At 45.0% G+C, this 13,315-nt stretch overlaps 1 protein-coding gene across 1 annotated transcript in view; it reads left to right on the plus strand.

Annotated features, from left to right (window-relative positions):
* The window catches only part of plch1 (phospholipase C, eta 1), a 139,681-nt gene that overhangs the window by 16,550 nt on the left and 109,816 nt on the right, over positions 1-13,315 (plus strand). The window contains exon 2 of the mRNA XM_031791220.1: positions 3,414-3,525. Within this exon, the coding sequence (XP_031647080.1) occupies positions 3,447-3,525 (79 nt within the window). The 5' untranslated portion in view covers positions 3,414-3,446. The remainder of the gene's footprint in view (positions 1-3,413; positions 3,526-13,315) is intronic.

A 13,315-nucleotide genomic window follows, 5' to 3' on the forward strand; every position in this document is an offset into this window, starting at 1 on the left:
CAGATACTGACTGTTACTTTTGATTTTGACCCCCCCCCCCCTTTGTTCATGGTCACATTATTCAATTTCTGTTAGTCACATGTCTGTGGAACTTATTCAGTTTATGTCTCAGTTGTTGAATCTTGTTGTGTTCATACAAATATTTACACACGTTAAGTTTGCTGAAAATAAACACAGTTGACATTGAGAGGACGTTTATTTTTATGCTGAGTTTATATCTCCATACTTCCATTCATTTGTATGGGTTACCTTCAGATGAAGGTTTAATATCTATATATATATCTCCATACTTCCATTCATTTATATGGGTTACCTTCAGACAGATGAGTCCTGTGACACTTGTGGGCCTTCAGAATGAGAGGATATCCAGTCTTTATGACACAACCTTCAGAATGAGAGGACAACTGGTAGGACTGAATTTATTTACGAGGCAGGTTTTCACAATACCCCGTTGGACAGGAAGGAGAAGATTGTGTTCCCCTGGGCTAGGTGCCTTCCCATGTCTGAGTGGGTGGCTTGGGTTACGGAAAGGAGAGGAAATGAGGGGAGGAGAGGAGAGGCATGTTCACATTACCACAGCATGACTACACATTCATGCCCATTAATACCCCTCCGGGCCAAGCCACCGTGGATCTCAGCAACAGCCATTCTCTCTCTAGTTACAGATTCAGTACGGAGTATATGTGGCAGATTTATATTGGCTTCCTATACGAGATCTGACAATGCTATTTGTCTTTATGGAAGAGAGGAGAGAGAGCCAGGCAACATTTCACTGTTTCATCTATGTGGTCGTATAAATGTAATTTATTTTTCACATTTGATCAGTGTTTGGATGTCAAAGTTGTACAGTCTACAGGGTAGATATTATGATATTGTAGGGGCTATATTAGATACATTTTAATGAACCCTTGCAAACAAAGAACCATATAAGTGTTTTTATAAATTCTGATATTGGCCAAAAACTAGCCTAATTATAAAGCTATGATAAGTGGTGTGAATAGCAAACAAACATAATGTCTTCTATCATAAAACTCAAATCAAATCAAATTGTATTTCTCCCATGCTTCATAAACAACAGGTGTAGACTAACAGTGAAATGCTGACTGATAGGCCCTTCCCCGCGATACAGAGAGAACAATAGAGAAATAATAGAACAATGATAACACGTAATAATAAATACACAATGAGTAATGATAACTTTATACACGAGGTACCAGTACTAGTCATCTTCACATGTTTACCATATCAGAATAAACACACAGAGGTCAAATGTGTCTGGGAGTCATTAGCAACCTCCTGTCTCAACCCTGTCATGTCTCTGTCACAGTGGAGCAGTTAAATAGGGCAGTGACCTCTCACCTTCAACCCCAGTCCAGACCACCCCTAATCTCCTGCTACTTTAGACTGGCTCACCTATAGACTGGCTCGCCTATAGACTGACTCGCCTATAGACTGGTTCGCCTATAGACTGGCTCGCCTATAGACTGGCTCACCTATAGACTGGCTCACTTATATAGTGCTCAAGCTCCCGTTCTGTCAGTCCCCTCCCACCTCCAACCCCAGTCCAGACCAGCTCCTGTTCTGTCAGTCCCCTCCCACCTCCAACCCCAGTCCAGACCAGCTCCCGTTCTGTCAGTCCCCTCTCACATCCAACCCCAGTCCAGACCAGCTCCCGTTCTGTCAGTCCCCTCCCACCTCCAACCCCAGTCCAGACCAGCTCCTGTTCTGTCAGTCCCCTCTCACCTCCAACCCCAGTCCAGACCAGCTCCCATTCTGTCAGTCCCCTCTCACCTTCAACCCCAGTCCAGACCAGCTCCTGTTCTGTCAGTCCCCTCCCACCTCCAACCCCAGTCCAGACCAGCTCCCATTCTGTCAGTCCCCTCTCACCTCCAACCCCAGTCCAGACCAGCTCCCGTTCTGTCAGTCCCCTCTCACCTCCAACCCCAGTCCAGACCAGCTCCCGTTCTGTCAGTCCCCTCCCACCTCCAACCCCAGTCCAGACCATTTTTTAAATAATGTTGAATTCCGTTTTAATGCCTGGATTCCGTGAGGACTTCAATTATCATATTTGGACCAGAATGAGGTTCTCCACTACCTATTGTTCCTTCATCGGATGTTTTCATAAATTAATCTGCAGATAATTGCCAAAAACATAGGTCTCAGCCAGTGCCCTAAGTAAATTGGAGAGCCAAATGAACGGCTTTCTCACCAATACGATTTGGTAGGTTACACTGACTGACAAGACAAGAGTCACTCATTTTAGCGTCACTGTGTGGCAAGCCCCGACATCGTACAAAAGGGAATCTAGGAAATCTTTTGGTTCACTTGTCCCGAAGCGATACCATGGACATATAAACCCGTTGCATGAATTATGAACGGGATATAGAAGATTGACTTTATTCAGTCAGTTCAACACCTTTTATAAACTAGTCAACACTTGCTGTTCAGTTGTCACTCTACACACAGTTAATAGCCTAGTTCTACTATGTGCCACAACTCTGTGTGGCTGGCTATGTGATGAATGTGTCAAACAATGATTAGTTGTGGATTTTGACTCTTCCATACCACTTACATTACATGCGATGTGCAAAAAAATGAATAAATAGGAGAAGTGTGAAAAACCCAACAGCGTTGCAATTCTTGACACATTCAAACTGGTGCCACTGGTACCTACCACCATACCCCGTTCAAAGGCACTTCAGTCTTCTGCCCACAGATCTAACCTTAATTCTCTCCTCTATCTCCCCTCAGCTTTCATATCCCCTTCTCCCTATCATGTCCCCCCCCCCACTCTAACACACTGTTTTTCCATTGCTCCCCTTAACCCTCAGTCCTTTCCCCTCTCTCTTCTCATCTTTCCTCTCCTCTCCTCTTCTTTGTTTTCCCATCTGTTCCTGGTCCGTCTCCCTGTGATTTACAGCCTCTGTCTACATAGTTCAGGAGAGGCTCCTGACAGGCTGGGGTGTCTGGTGTCAGCTGACCTGAGAGGAGGAGTCTGTCTAGACCAGAGTTCAGGGCTGGTAGTTCTTACTTTAGGCTCTTTGAGTTAAAAGTGGTATTTCATTCTAAATGCTGTTGTGCGTCATCACATCACACCTAGAGATGTCACGTCTGTGGTGTCTGATTCCACACAAAGCAATTTCAGTGACTCAAGAGCATGCTACACTAGTTGAATCAATCAGTCAGATTTTATAGAGCCCTTTTTACATGAGCAGTTGTCACAAAGTGCTTCACAGAGACCCAGGCTAAACCCCCCAAAGAGCATGCAATTGCGGAGGCAGAAGCACAGTTGCTCGGAGAAACTCCCTAGAAGACAGGAACCAAGGAAGAAACCTAGATAGAAAGCTTAGGCCTATGGTGAACTGTATTGTGTCCAGTCCCACTGAGTCTTAGTCTTTTCTCCTCTTTCACAGGCATCCCATTGCACCCTCCATCATCCATCCATCATGAGTTCCTGGGTTGTGAACAGGAAAGGAGGGCTGCGGTACTGCCACCACTTCCTCACAGACAACAGCATCTTTCATGGTGAGTGTCTCACACACACACACACACACACACACACACACACACACACACACACACACACACACACACACACACAGATACACATACACATACACACACGCACGCACGCACGCGCGCGCACACACACACACACACACACATAGATATCAGATCTTAATTTGACCAGTTTCTCACAGCAGGAAAATGATCCTGCAGTAACAGGAAATGTGAGTTATTATGTGCATAATGATTCATGGCTATGTTTGTAGGGGTTGATACATTTTTCATTTGGGCAAATCAAGTCATACATTTTAGTGGAAATTACAAACTTTAGAAGCCTTTTTAAACCTCGAATACATTTCCTGCATTTCTCTGGGACAACAGAGTGATCATATTAAGAGAGATTACGTGGGTGATGGCAAAACATTTATTTATTCAATTGTATTTAACTTGATGGAACACAAGGGGGCGATATGCCTCAGCTGTTGCGGCTCTACTATAACGCATTACACGGAGCCCAAGAGTCATCACCAACCATCATCACTAAGACAGGAAAACACTAAATGGCACAACATGACAATTCACCAACTAATGTAACAAACCCTGCAGCACCATTGGGAGCATCAAAATAACAACATGCAGGGGCGTCTGTGTATTAGAGGAGAGAGTTTGTGACACACTTTGGTTATTACAGAGAGCCACAGGTGGCCCTCACAGTGGAATAATTAGGTTATGACCTAGTTATGATATAGTTTGCATAGGAAGACAGCTCACCGATGAGGGAGCGGGGAGAGGAAATAGACTGTGTGTGTTTATATTGACAGGTAAGGTTGCTTTAATGGTGTGGTTTTGACTTTGGTCGTTGAACAACTCGAGGGAAAAGCATTGTCTGCTGGTTGTCACGTCTCATGCCCATCAGCCCATCTCATGCCCATCAGCCCATCTCATGCCCATCAGCCCATCTCATGCCCATCAGCCCATCTCATGCCCATCAGCCCATCTCATGCCCATCAGCCCATTTCATGCCCATCAGCCCATCTCATGCCCATCAGCCCATCTCATGCCCATCAGCCAATCTCATGCCCATCAGCCCATCTCATGCCCATCAGCCCATCTCATGCCCATCAGCCCATCTCATGCCCATCAGCCCATCTCATGCCCATCAGCCCATCTCATGCCCATCAGTTGATTATCATGGATTAGCTGGACGTCCTTTAAGTTAGTCTGGTCTGAATAGATGTTGAAAGGTCAACCTGATGAAGACTGGTACGGCTGAAAATTTGCTGCTCAGAGAAATATCCCCACTGCATTTACTCCCACTTCAGGTAAGTGACTATGAAAAGAATACTGAAAGACATTCTGTCTTCAAGGGTTATAGACAGGGCAGCAGGGAACGTTTTTCAAACAGAAACAGAAGAGACACATTGATCTGCAGAGACAGACAGACAGGCAGACGTAGAACCTAATACAGACATACATAATACCTGCTGCAGAGACAGACTACTTTCTGCAGAGACAGACAGACAGTGTACATGGCGCTGATTACTCTTCAACATGGTGCCGACAGAGATGGCCGCCTCGCTTTGCGTTCTTAGAAAACTATGCAGTTTTTTTATTTTTATGTATGATTTCTTACACTGTTACCCCAATCTTAAGTCTTATTACATACAGCCGGGAGGAACTATTGGATATAAGAGAAACATCAACTTACCAACAGGAATTTTTTATTTTACTAGGCAAGTCAGTTAAGAACAAATTCTTATTTTCAATGACGGCCTAGGAACAGTGGGTTAATTGCCTGTTCAGGGGCAGAACGACAGATTTGTACCTTGTCAGCTCGGGGGTTTGAACTTGCAACCTTCCGGTTACTAGTCTAACGCTCTAACGCTCTAACCACTAGGCTACTCTGCCGCCCCAATACGATTTTCCCGAAGCGGACCCTCTGTTTGGACCACCACCCAGGACATTGGATCGGATCCCAGTAGGCGACCCAAAACAACGGTGCAGAAGGAGCAGACCTGTCCAGGGACTGCAGTAGAAAATTTGCCTGCAGGCTAAAACCAGTACTTTTACTGAAATGTTGATTACTGTTCCTGTAAAAATAAAATTAACTCAAACTCAAACAGAGGGGTCTTCTGGTCAGGCTCCGTAGACGGGCACATCGCTAACCGCTCCCGAGTATACTACTCACCAATGTCCAGTCTCTTGACAACAAGAGAGACATCAGAGATCGTAACATTCTCTGTTTTACGGAAAAATGGCTCACTTGGGATACGTTATCAGAGTCGGTACAGCCATCCGGTTGCTTCATGCATCGCGCCGACAGAAACAAACATCTCTCTGGTAAGAGGAAGGGCGATGGTGTATGCCTTATGATTAACGAGTCGTGGTGTGATCATAACAACATACAGGAACTTAAATCCTTTTGTTCACCTGACCTAGAATTTCTTACAATCAAATGCCGACCGCATTATCTATGAAGAGAATTCTCTTCGATTATAATCACAGCCGTGTATATCCCCCCCAAGCAGACACCTCGACAGCCCTGAAAGAACTTCATTGGACTCATTGTAAACTGGAAACCACATATCCTGAAGCTGCATTTATTGTATCTGGGGATTTTAACAAAGCTAATCTGAAAACAAGGCTCCCTAAATTTTATCAGCGTATCAAATGCGCAACTTGGGCTGGAAGCATTCTGGATCATTAATGCTCTAACTTCTGCGACGCATACAGAGCCCTCCTTCGCCCTCTTTCGGCAAATCTGACCACGACTCCATTTTGTTGCTCCCAGCTTATAGACAGAAACTTAAACAGGAAACGCCTGTGCTCAGGTCTGTTCAACGCTGGTTCGACCAATCTGATTCCACGCTTCAAGGTGCTTTGATCACGTGGACTGGGATATGTTTCCGGATAGCCTCAGACAACAATATTGATGTATACGCTGATTCGGTGAGCGAGTTTATTACCAAGTGCATCGGTGATGTTGTACCCACGGTGACTATTAAAACCTTCCCCAACCAGAAACCGTGGTTTGATGGCAGCAAAACCAGCGACGTCGCGGACACCGACATCTTGCTCCCAGACAAACTAAACAACTTCTTTGCTCGCTTTGAGAATAATACAGTGCCACTGACATGGCCTGCTACCAAAACCTGTGGGCTCTCCTTCACCGCAGCCAACGTGAGTAAAACATTTAAACGTGTTAACCATTGCAAGGCTGCCGGCCCAGACGGCATCCCTAGCCACGTCCTTAGAGCATGTGCAGACCAGCTGGCTGGTGTGAAGTGCTTTGAGAGACTAGTCAAGGAACATATGACCTCCACAATACCTAACACCCTAGACCAACTCCAATTTGCTTACCGCCCCAATAGGTCCACAGACGACGCAATCACAATCACACTGCACACTGCCCTAACCCATCTATACAAGAGGAACACCTATGTAAGAATGCTGTTCATAGATTACAGCTCAGCATTTAACACCATAGTACACTCCAAACTCATCAGCTGGACTTTCTGATGGGTTGCCCCCAGGTGGTGAGGGTAGGAAACAACATCTTCACCCCACTGATTATCAACACGGGGTGTGTTCTCAGCCCTCTTCTGTACTCTCTGTTCACCCATGACTGCGTGGCCATGCACACCTCCAACTCAATCATCAAGTTTGCAGACGACACTACAGTGGTAGGCTTGATTACCAACAACGATGAGATGGCCTACTGCGAGGACGTGAGGGCCCTCGGAGTGTGGTGTCAGGAAAATAACCTCACACTCAACGTCAACAAAACAAAGGAGGTGATCATGGACTTCAGGAAACAGCAGAGGGAGAACCCCCCTATCCACATCGACAGGACAGTAGTGGAGACGGTTGAAAGTTTTAAGTTCCTCGGCGTACACATCACAGACAAACTGAAATGGTCCACCCACACAGACAGCATGGTGAAGAAGGCGCAACAGCGCCTCTTCAAACTCAGGAGGCTGAAGAAATTTGGCTTGTCACCGAAAACGCTCAAACTTTTACAGATGCACAATTGAGAGAACCCTGTCAGGCTGTATCACTGCCTGGTACGGCAACTGCTCTGCCCACAACCGTAAGGCTCTCCAGATGATGGTGTGGTCTGCACTACGCATCACCGGGGGCAAACTACCTGCCCTACAGGACACCTACACCACCCGATGTCACAGGAAGGCCAAAAAGATCATCAAGGACAACAACCACCCGAGCCACTGCCTGTTCACCCCGCTATCATCCAGAAGGCGAGGTCAGTACAGGTGTATCAAAGCTGGGACCGAGAGACTGAAAACCATCTTCTATCTCAAGGCCATCAGACTGTTAAACAGCCATCACTAACATTGAGTGGCTGCTGCCAACATACTGACTCAAATCTCTAGCCACTTTAATAATACAAAATTGGATGTAATAAATGTATCACTAGTCACTTTAAACAATGCAACATTATATAATGTTTGCATACCCTACATTACTCATCTCATATGTATATACTGTACTCTATACCATCTACTGCATCTTGCCTATGCCGCACGGCCATCGCTCATCCATATTCTTATTCATTCCTTTACACTAGTGTGTATAAGGTAGTTGTTGTGAAATTGTTAGATTACTTGTTAGATATTACTGCACGGTCAGAACTAGAAGCACAAGCATTTCGCTACACTCGCATTAACATCTGCTATAACCATGTGTGTTGGGACCAATCCAATTTGATTTGAAGCAGAGACAGACAGAGTACCTGCTGCAGAGACAGACAGAGTACCTGCTGCAGAGACAGACAGAGTACCTGCTGCAGAGACAGACAGAGTACCTGCTGCAGAGACAGACAGAGTACCTGCTGCAGAGACAGACAGAGTACCTGCTGCAGAGACAGACAGAGTACCTGCTGCAGAGACAGACAGAGTACCTGCTGCAGAGACAGACGCCTGTCCTCTGGGCTGTAACACACCACTTCCACTGAGATATAGCTGGTCTATTACTATAGTCAATCCATGGGCGACTGTCTGTCTGTCTGTCTGTTTGTGTGTGTGTGTGTGTGTTTTTTATTCATTAGATTTTTTTTGAACATCAGGCTTGGCAGAGCATCAGTGTAATTTAGCCCTGAGACTTAAAGTCTTTATGGCCCTCATGCCGGAGATGGATGGACCTGCTGCAGAATGAGAGGAGAGAGGAGAACATACACACACAGTGAATGGAGAACAAGAAGGGGGCCGACAGACATGGCAGCTCTGCTCCTAACTCCTAAGCAACTTTGCAGTATTTTTAATTTTTTTTGTAGTGTTATTTCTTACATTATTAGCCCAGAATGTTTTTTGTGTTATTACATACAACCGGAAATAACTTTTGGATATCAGAGTGGCGGTAACCAGCATTACGACCTGGAATACAACTTTCTCTAATTGGATCCTTTGTTCGTATCCCCCCAAGGCAATTTAATTTATCCCAGAGGCTGCTTCAAAACGCCGCCTGCGGGGAAGAGGTATTCTGAGTGGAATTTTAGTCAGGCTCATTACTCGCTGATGTTCAGTACCTGGACAATAAAGTAGACAAGCTCAGGGTGAGGATCTACTTCCAGAAAGACATCAGGGATTGTAACATACTCTGTTTCACGGAATCATGGCTCTCTGGGATATACTGTCCCCGTCCATACAGCCAGCTGGGTTCTCAGTACATCGCGCAGACAGGACTAAAAAAACTCTCAGAGAAGAAGAAAGATGGTGGTGTATGTTTCATGATTAACTACTCATGGTGTGATTGTGATAAAATACAACAACTCAAGTGCTTTTTTTCACCCGACCTAGAATACCTCACAATCAAATGCCTCCCAAGTATTACCTCCCAAGAGAATTATCTTTGGTTATAGTCACAGCTGTTTATATTCCCCCTCAAGCCGATACCACAATAGCCCTCAAAGAACTACACTAAACTTTGTGCAAACTGGAAACCACATATCCTGAGGCCGCATTTATTGTAGCTGGGGAATTTAACGAAGCAAATTTGAGGAAAATTTTACCGAAGTTCTATCAACACATTGACTGTAGTACTCGCGCAGCAAAAACACTCGACCACTGCTACTCCAACTTCCGGGATGCCTACAAGACCCTCCCTTGCCCTCCCTTCGGAAAATCAGATCCCGACTCCATCCTTCTCCTCCCTTCCTATAGGCAGAAACTCAAACAGGAAATACCCATGCTAAGGTCTATTCAATGCTGGTCTGACCAATCGGAATGCATGCTTCAAGATTGTTTTGATAACGCAGACTGGGATATGTTCTGGATAGCCTCTGAGAATAACATTGACGTATACACGGACACGGTGGCTGAGTTTATCAGGAAGTGTAAAGGCCTTGTTATTCCCATTATGACTATTAAAACCTACTCAAACCAAAAACCATGGATAGATGGCAGCATTTGTGCATAACTGAAAGCGCATTTAACCTCGGCAAGGTGACTGGGAATATGCTCTAATACAAACAGTGTAGTTATTCCCTCCGTAAGGCAATCAAACAGGCAAAACGTCAGTACAGAGACAAAGTGGAGTCGCAATTTAACGGCTCAGACACGAGACGTATGTGGCAGGGTCTACAGACAATCACGGATTGCAAAGGGAAAAGCAGCCACGTTAAGGACACCGATGTCTTGCTCCCGGACAAGCTAAACACCTTTTTCTGCCACTTTGAGGATAACACAATGCCACCGACGCGGCCCGCTCCCAAGGACTGTGGGCTCTTGTTCTCCGTGGCCGACGTGAGTACCATTTCAGCATGTTAACCCTCGCAAGGCTGCAAGCCCAGACACCTAGCCGTGTCCTCAGAGCATTCGCAGACCAGCTGACTGGTGTGTTTATGGACATCTTTCCGTCCCTATCCCAGTCTGCTGTCCCCACTTCCTTCAAGATGTCCACCATTGAAAGCAAAGGTAACTGAACTAAATTACTATCACCCCATAGCACTCACTTCTGTTATCGTGAAGTGCTTTGAGAGGCTAGTTAAGGATCATATCACCTCCAACTTATCTGGCACCCTAGGAAACAACACCTCCACTTCGCTGATCCTCAACACAGGGGCCCCACAAGGGTGTGTGCTCAGCCCCCTCCTGTACTCCCTGTTTACCCATTTTCTGCGTGGACACACACGCCACCAACTCTATCATCAAATTTGCAGACAACACAACAGTAGTAGGCCTGATTGTCAACAATTGTTTTTGAAACCAGTGGACAGCTAGTGAAAAATGCTCTCTTGCAGCAGCTGCATAGTGTGAACCCAAGCCTATGGGAATAAAAGTGTGGCTTTTATTGCTCAGTCTAATTCATGTTGATAAAAAAAATACATCCATAGGCCTAATGGACACATGCTCAAACTCACACACTTTTGATAAACTTAAAGGGGAAATCTGTAGTTGCTGCATCCATTATATATATTAATGTAAAGATATAATTGAATCGTATTATTATATGTAGTAGAAAGCGATGGGTTAGAAGAAGCCAACATAACCAACCCATAAAGTCAAATATAACATCCAGATATGTCCAGCTATGTAAACTTTAACAGTGATTTATCCTGCAATAGATGTCGTTCAATTGGTAACATACATTTTTGTCTTCTTCTAATGCCTCTTAAGGGGAAAGTAATCTAAAAGTAACTGAATTGAATCAGATTACATTACTGAGTTTGGGTAATCCAAAAGTTACATAACTGATTACAATTTTGGACAGGTAACTAGTAACTGTAACAGATTACCTTTAGAAAGTAACCTACCCAACCCTGGTGACCAATAGAATTTGATTTGATTTGACCTGCCGCAGACTGAGTGGAAAGAGGAGAACATACACATACAGACCTGACTCTTCTCCTCTATAGGATCCTCTGCCATCTACCCATCTATCCTCTCAACTCTCAGTCCAGAGTGTGAATTATACTGTGACATTCAGGGGTTCTCTATTTTATTTCCACAGGCCCTTCTCCGGGAATAAAAAACATCCTAATAGTGAAGACATGTAATTTAACGCAAAAAAAATGTTTTCATTATCTTTTAATTTTAACACAACCATTCATGGTGTTTTCATCTTATTGTCAACAAATTAAGAGTAGGCTACATGAGCATGTTTGTCCACATAAATCCAGCATCATAACAGTGCGCTGTGCACTCGTGCCATTTGAGACACACACAGTTTAAGTAGACCGGAAGTGACACATCTTTTTTAAAAGGTCAAGGCCTGAGTTAACTGTACTGAACAAAAATATAAACGCAACATGTAAAGTTTTGGTCCCTTGTTTCATGAGCTGAAATAATAGATTCCAGAAATGTTCCATATGCACAAAAAGTTTATTTATCTCAAATGTTGTGCACAAATGTGTTTACATCCCTGTTAGTGAGCATTTCTCCTTTGCCAAGATAATACATACACGTGACATGTGTGGCATATCAAGAAGCTGATTAAACAGCATGCTCATTACACAGGTGCACCTTGTGCTGGGGAAAATAAAAGAGCACTCTAAAATGTGCAGTTTTGTCACACAACACAATGCCACAGATGTCTCAAGTTTTGATGGAGCGTGCAATTGCCATGCTGACTGCAGTAATGTCCACCAGAGCTGTTGCCAGAGAATTTAATGTTCATGTCTCTACCATAATGTTGTTTTAGAGAATATGGCATTACTTCCGACCGGCCTCACAACCGCAGACCACATCCAGAAACACGCCAGCCCAGGACCTCCACATCCAGAAACACGCCAGCCCATGACCTCCACATCCAGAAACACGCCAGCCCAGGACCTCCACATCCAGAAACACGCCAGCCCAGGACCTCCACATCCGGCTTCTTCACCTTCAGGATTGTCTGAGACCAGCCACTCTGTTGAAGCTGTGGGTTTACACAACTGAAGATTTTCTGCACAAACGATCAGAAACTGTGCTTTTCACGGATAAGTCCCGGGTTTCAACTTTACCGGGCAGATGGCAGACAGTGTGTATGGCGTCGTGTGGGCGAGCGGTTTGCTGATGTCAACGTTATGAACCCAATGGTGGTGGTGGGATTATGGTATGGGCAGGCAAGCTACGGACAACGAACACAATTGCATTTCATCGATGGCAATTTGAATGCACAGAGATACCGTGATGAGTTCCTGAGGCCCATTGTCATGTCACTCATCTGCCTCCATCACCTCATCTCATCTGCGTGCTTGTCGTCTTCACCAGGGTCTTGACCTGACTGCAGTTCGGTGTCGTAACTGACTTCAGTGGGCAAATGCTCACCTTTGGTGGCCACTGGCACGATGGAGAAGTGTTCTCTTCATGGATGAATCCTGGTTTCAACTGTACCGGACAGATGACAGATGACCGTGTATGGCGTTGTGTGGGTTAGCGGTTTCCTAATATCAATGTTGTGAACAGAGTGCCCCATGGTGGCGGCGATGTTATGGTATAAGCATAAGCATAAGCATAAGCTAAGCTACGGGCAACAAAACACAATTGCATTTCATCGATGGCAATTTGAATGCCAAAAGATACTGTGACGGGATCCTGAGGCCCATTATCATGCCTTTCATCTTGTTTCAGCATGATAATGCATGGCTCCATGTCGCAACGATCTGTCCCAGTTCTTCAATGGCCCACATACTTACCAGAAATGTAACCCATCGAGTATGTTTGGGATACTCTGGATCTACGTGTACGACAGCGTGTTCCAGTTCCCACCAATATCCAGCTACTTCATACAGCGATTGAAGAGGAGTGGGACAACATTCCACAGGATACAATCAACAGCCTGATCAACTCTATGAGAAGGAGATGTGTTG

This window comes from Oncorhynchus kisutch, linkage group LG15 (assembly GCF_002021735.2).
Source record: "Oncorhynchus kisutch isolate 150728-3 linkage group LG15, Okis_V2, whole genome shotgun sequence".
NCBI classification, from domain to species: Eukaryota; Metazoa; Chordata; class Actinopteri; order Salmoniformes; family Salmonidae; genus Oncorhynchus; species Oncorhynchus kisutch.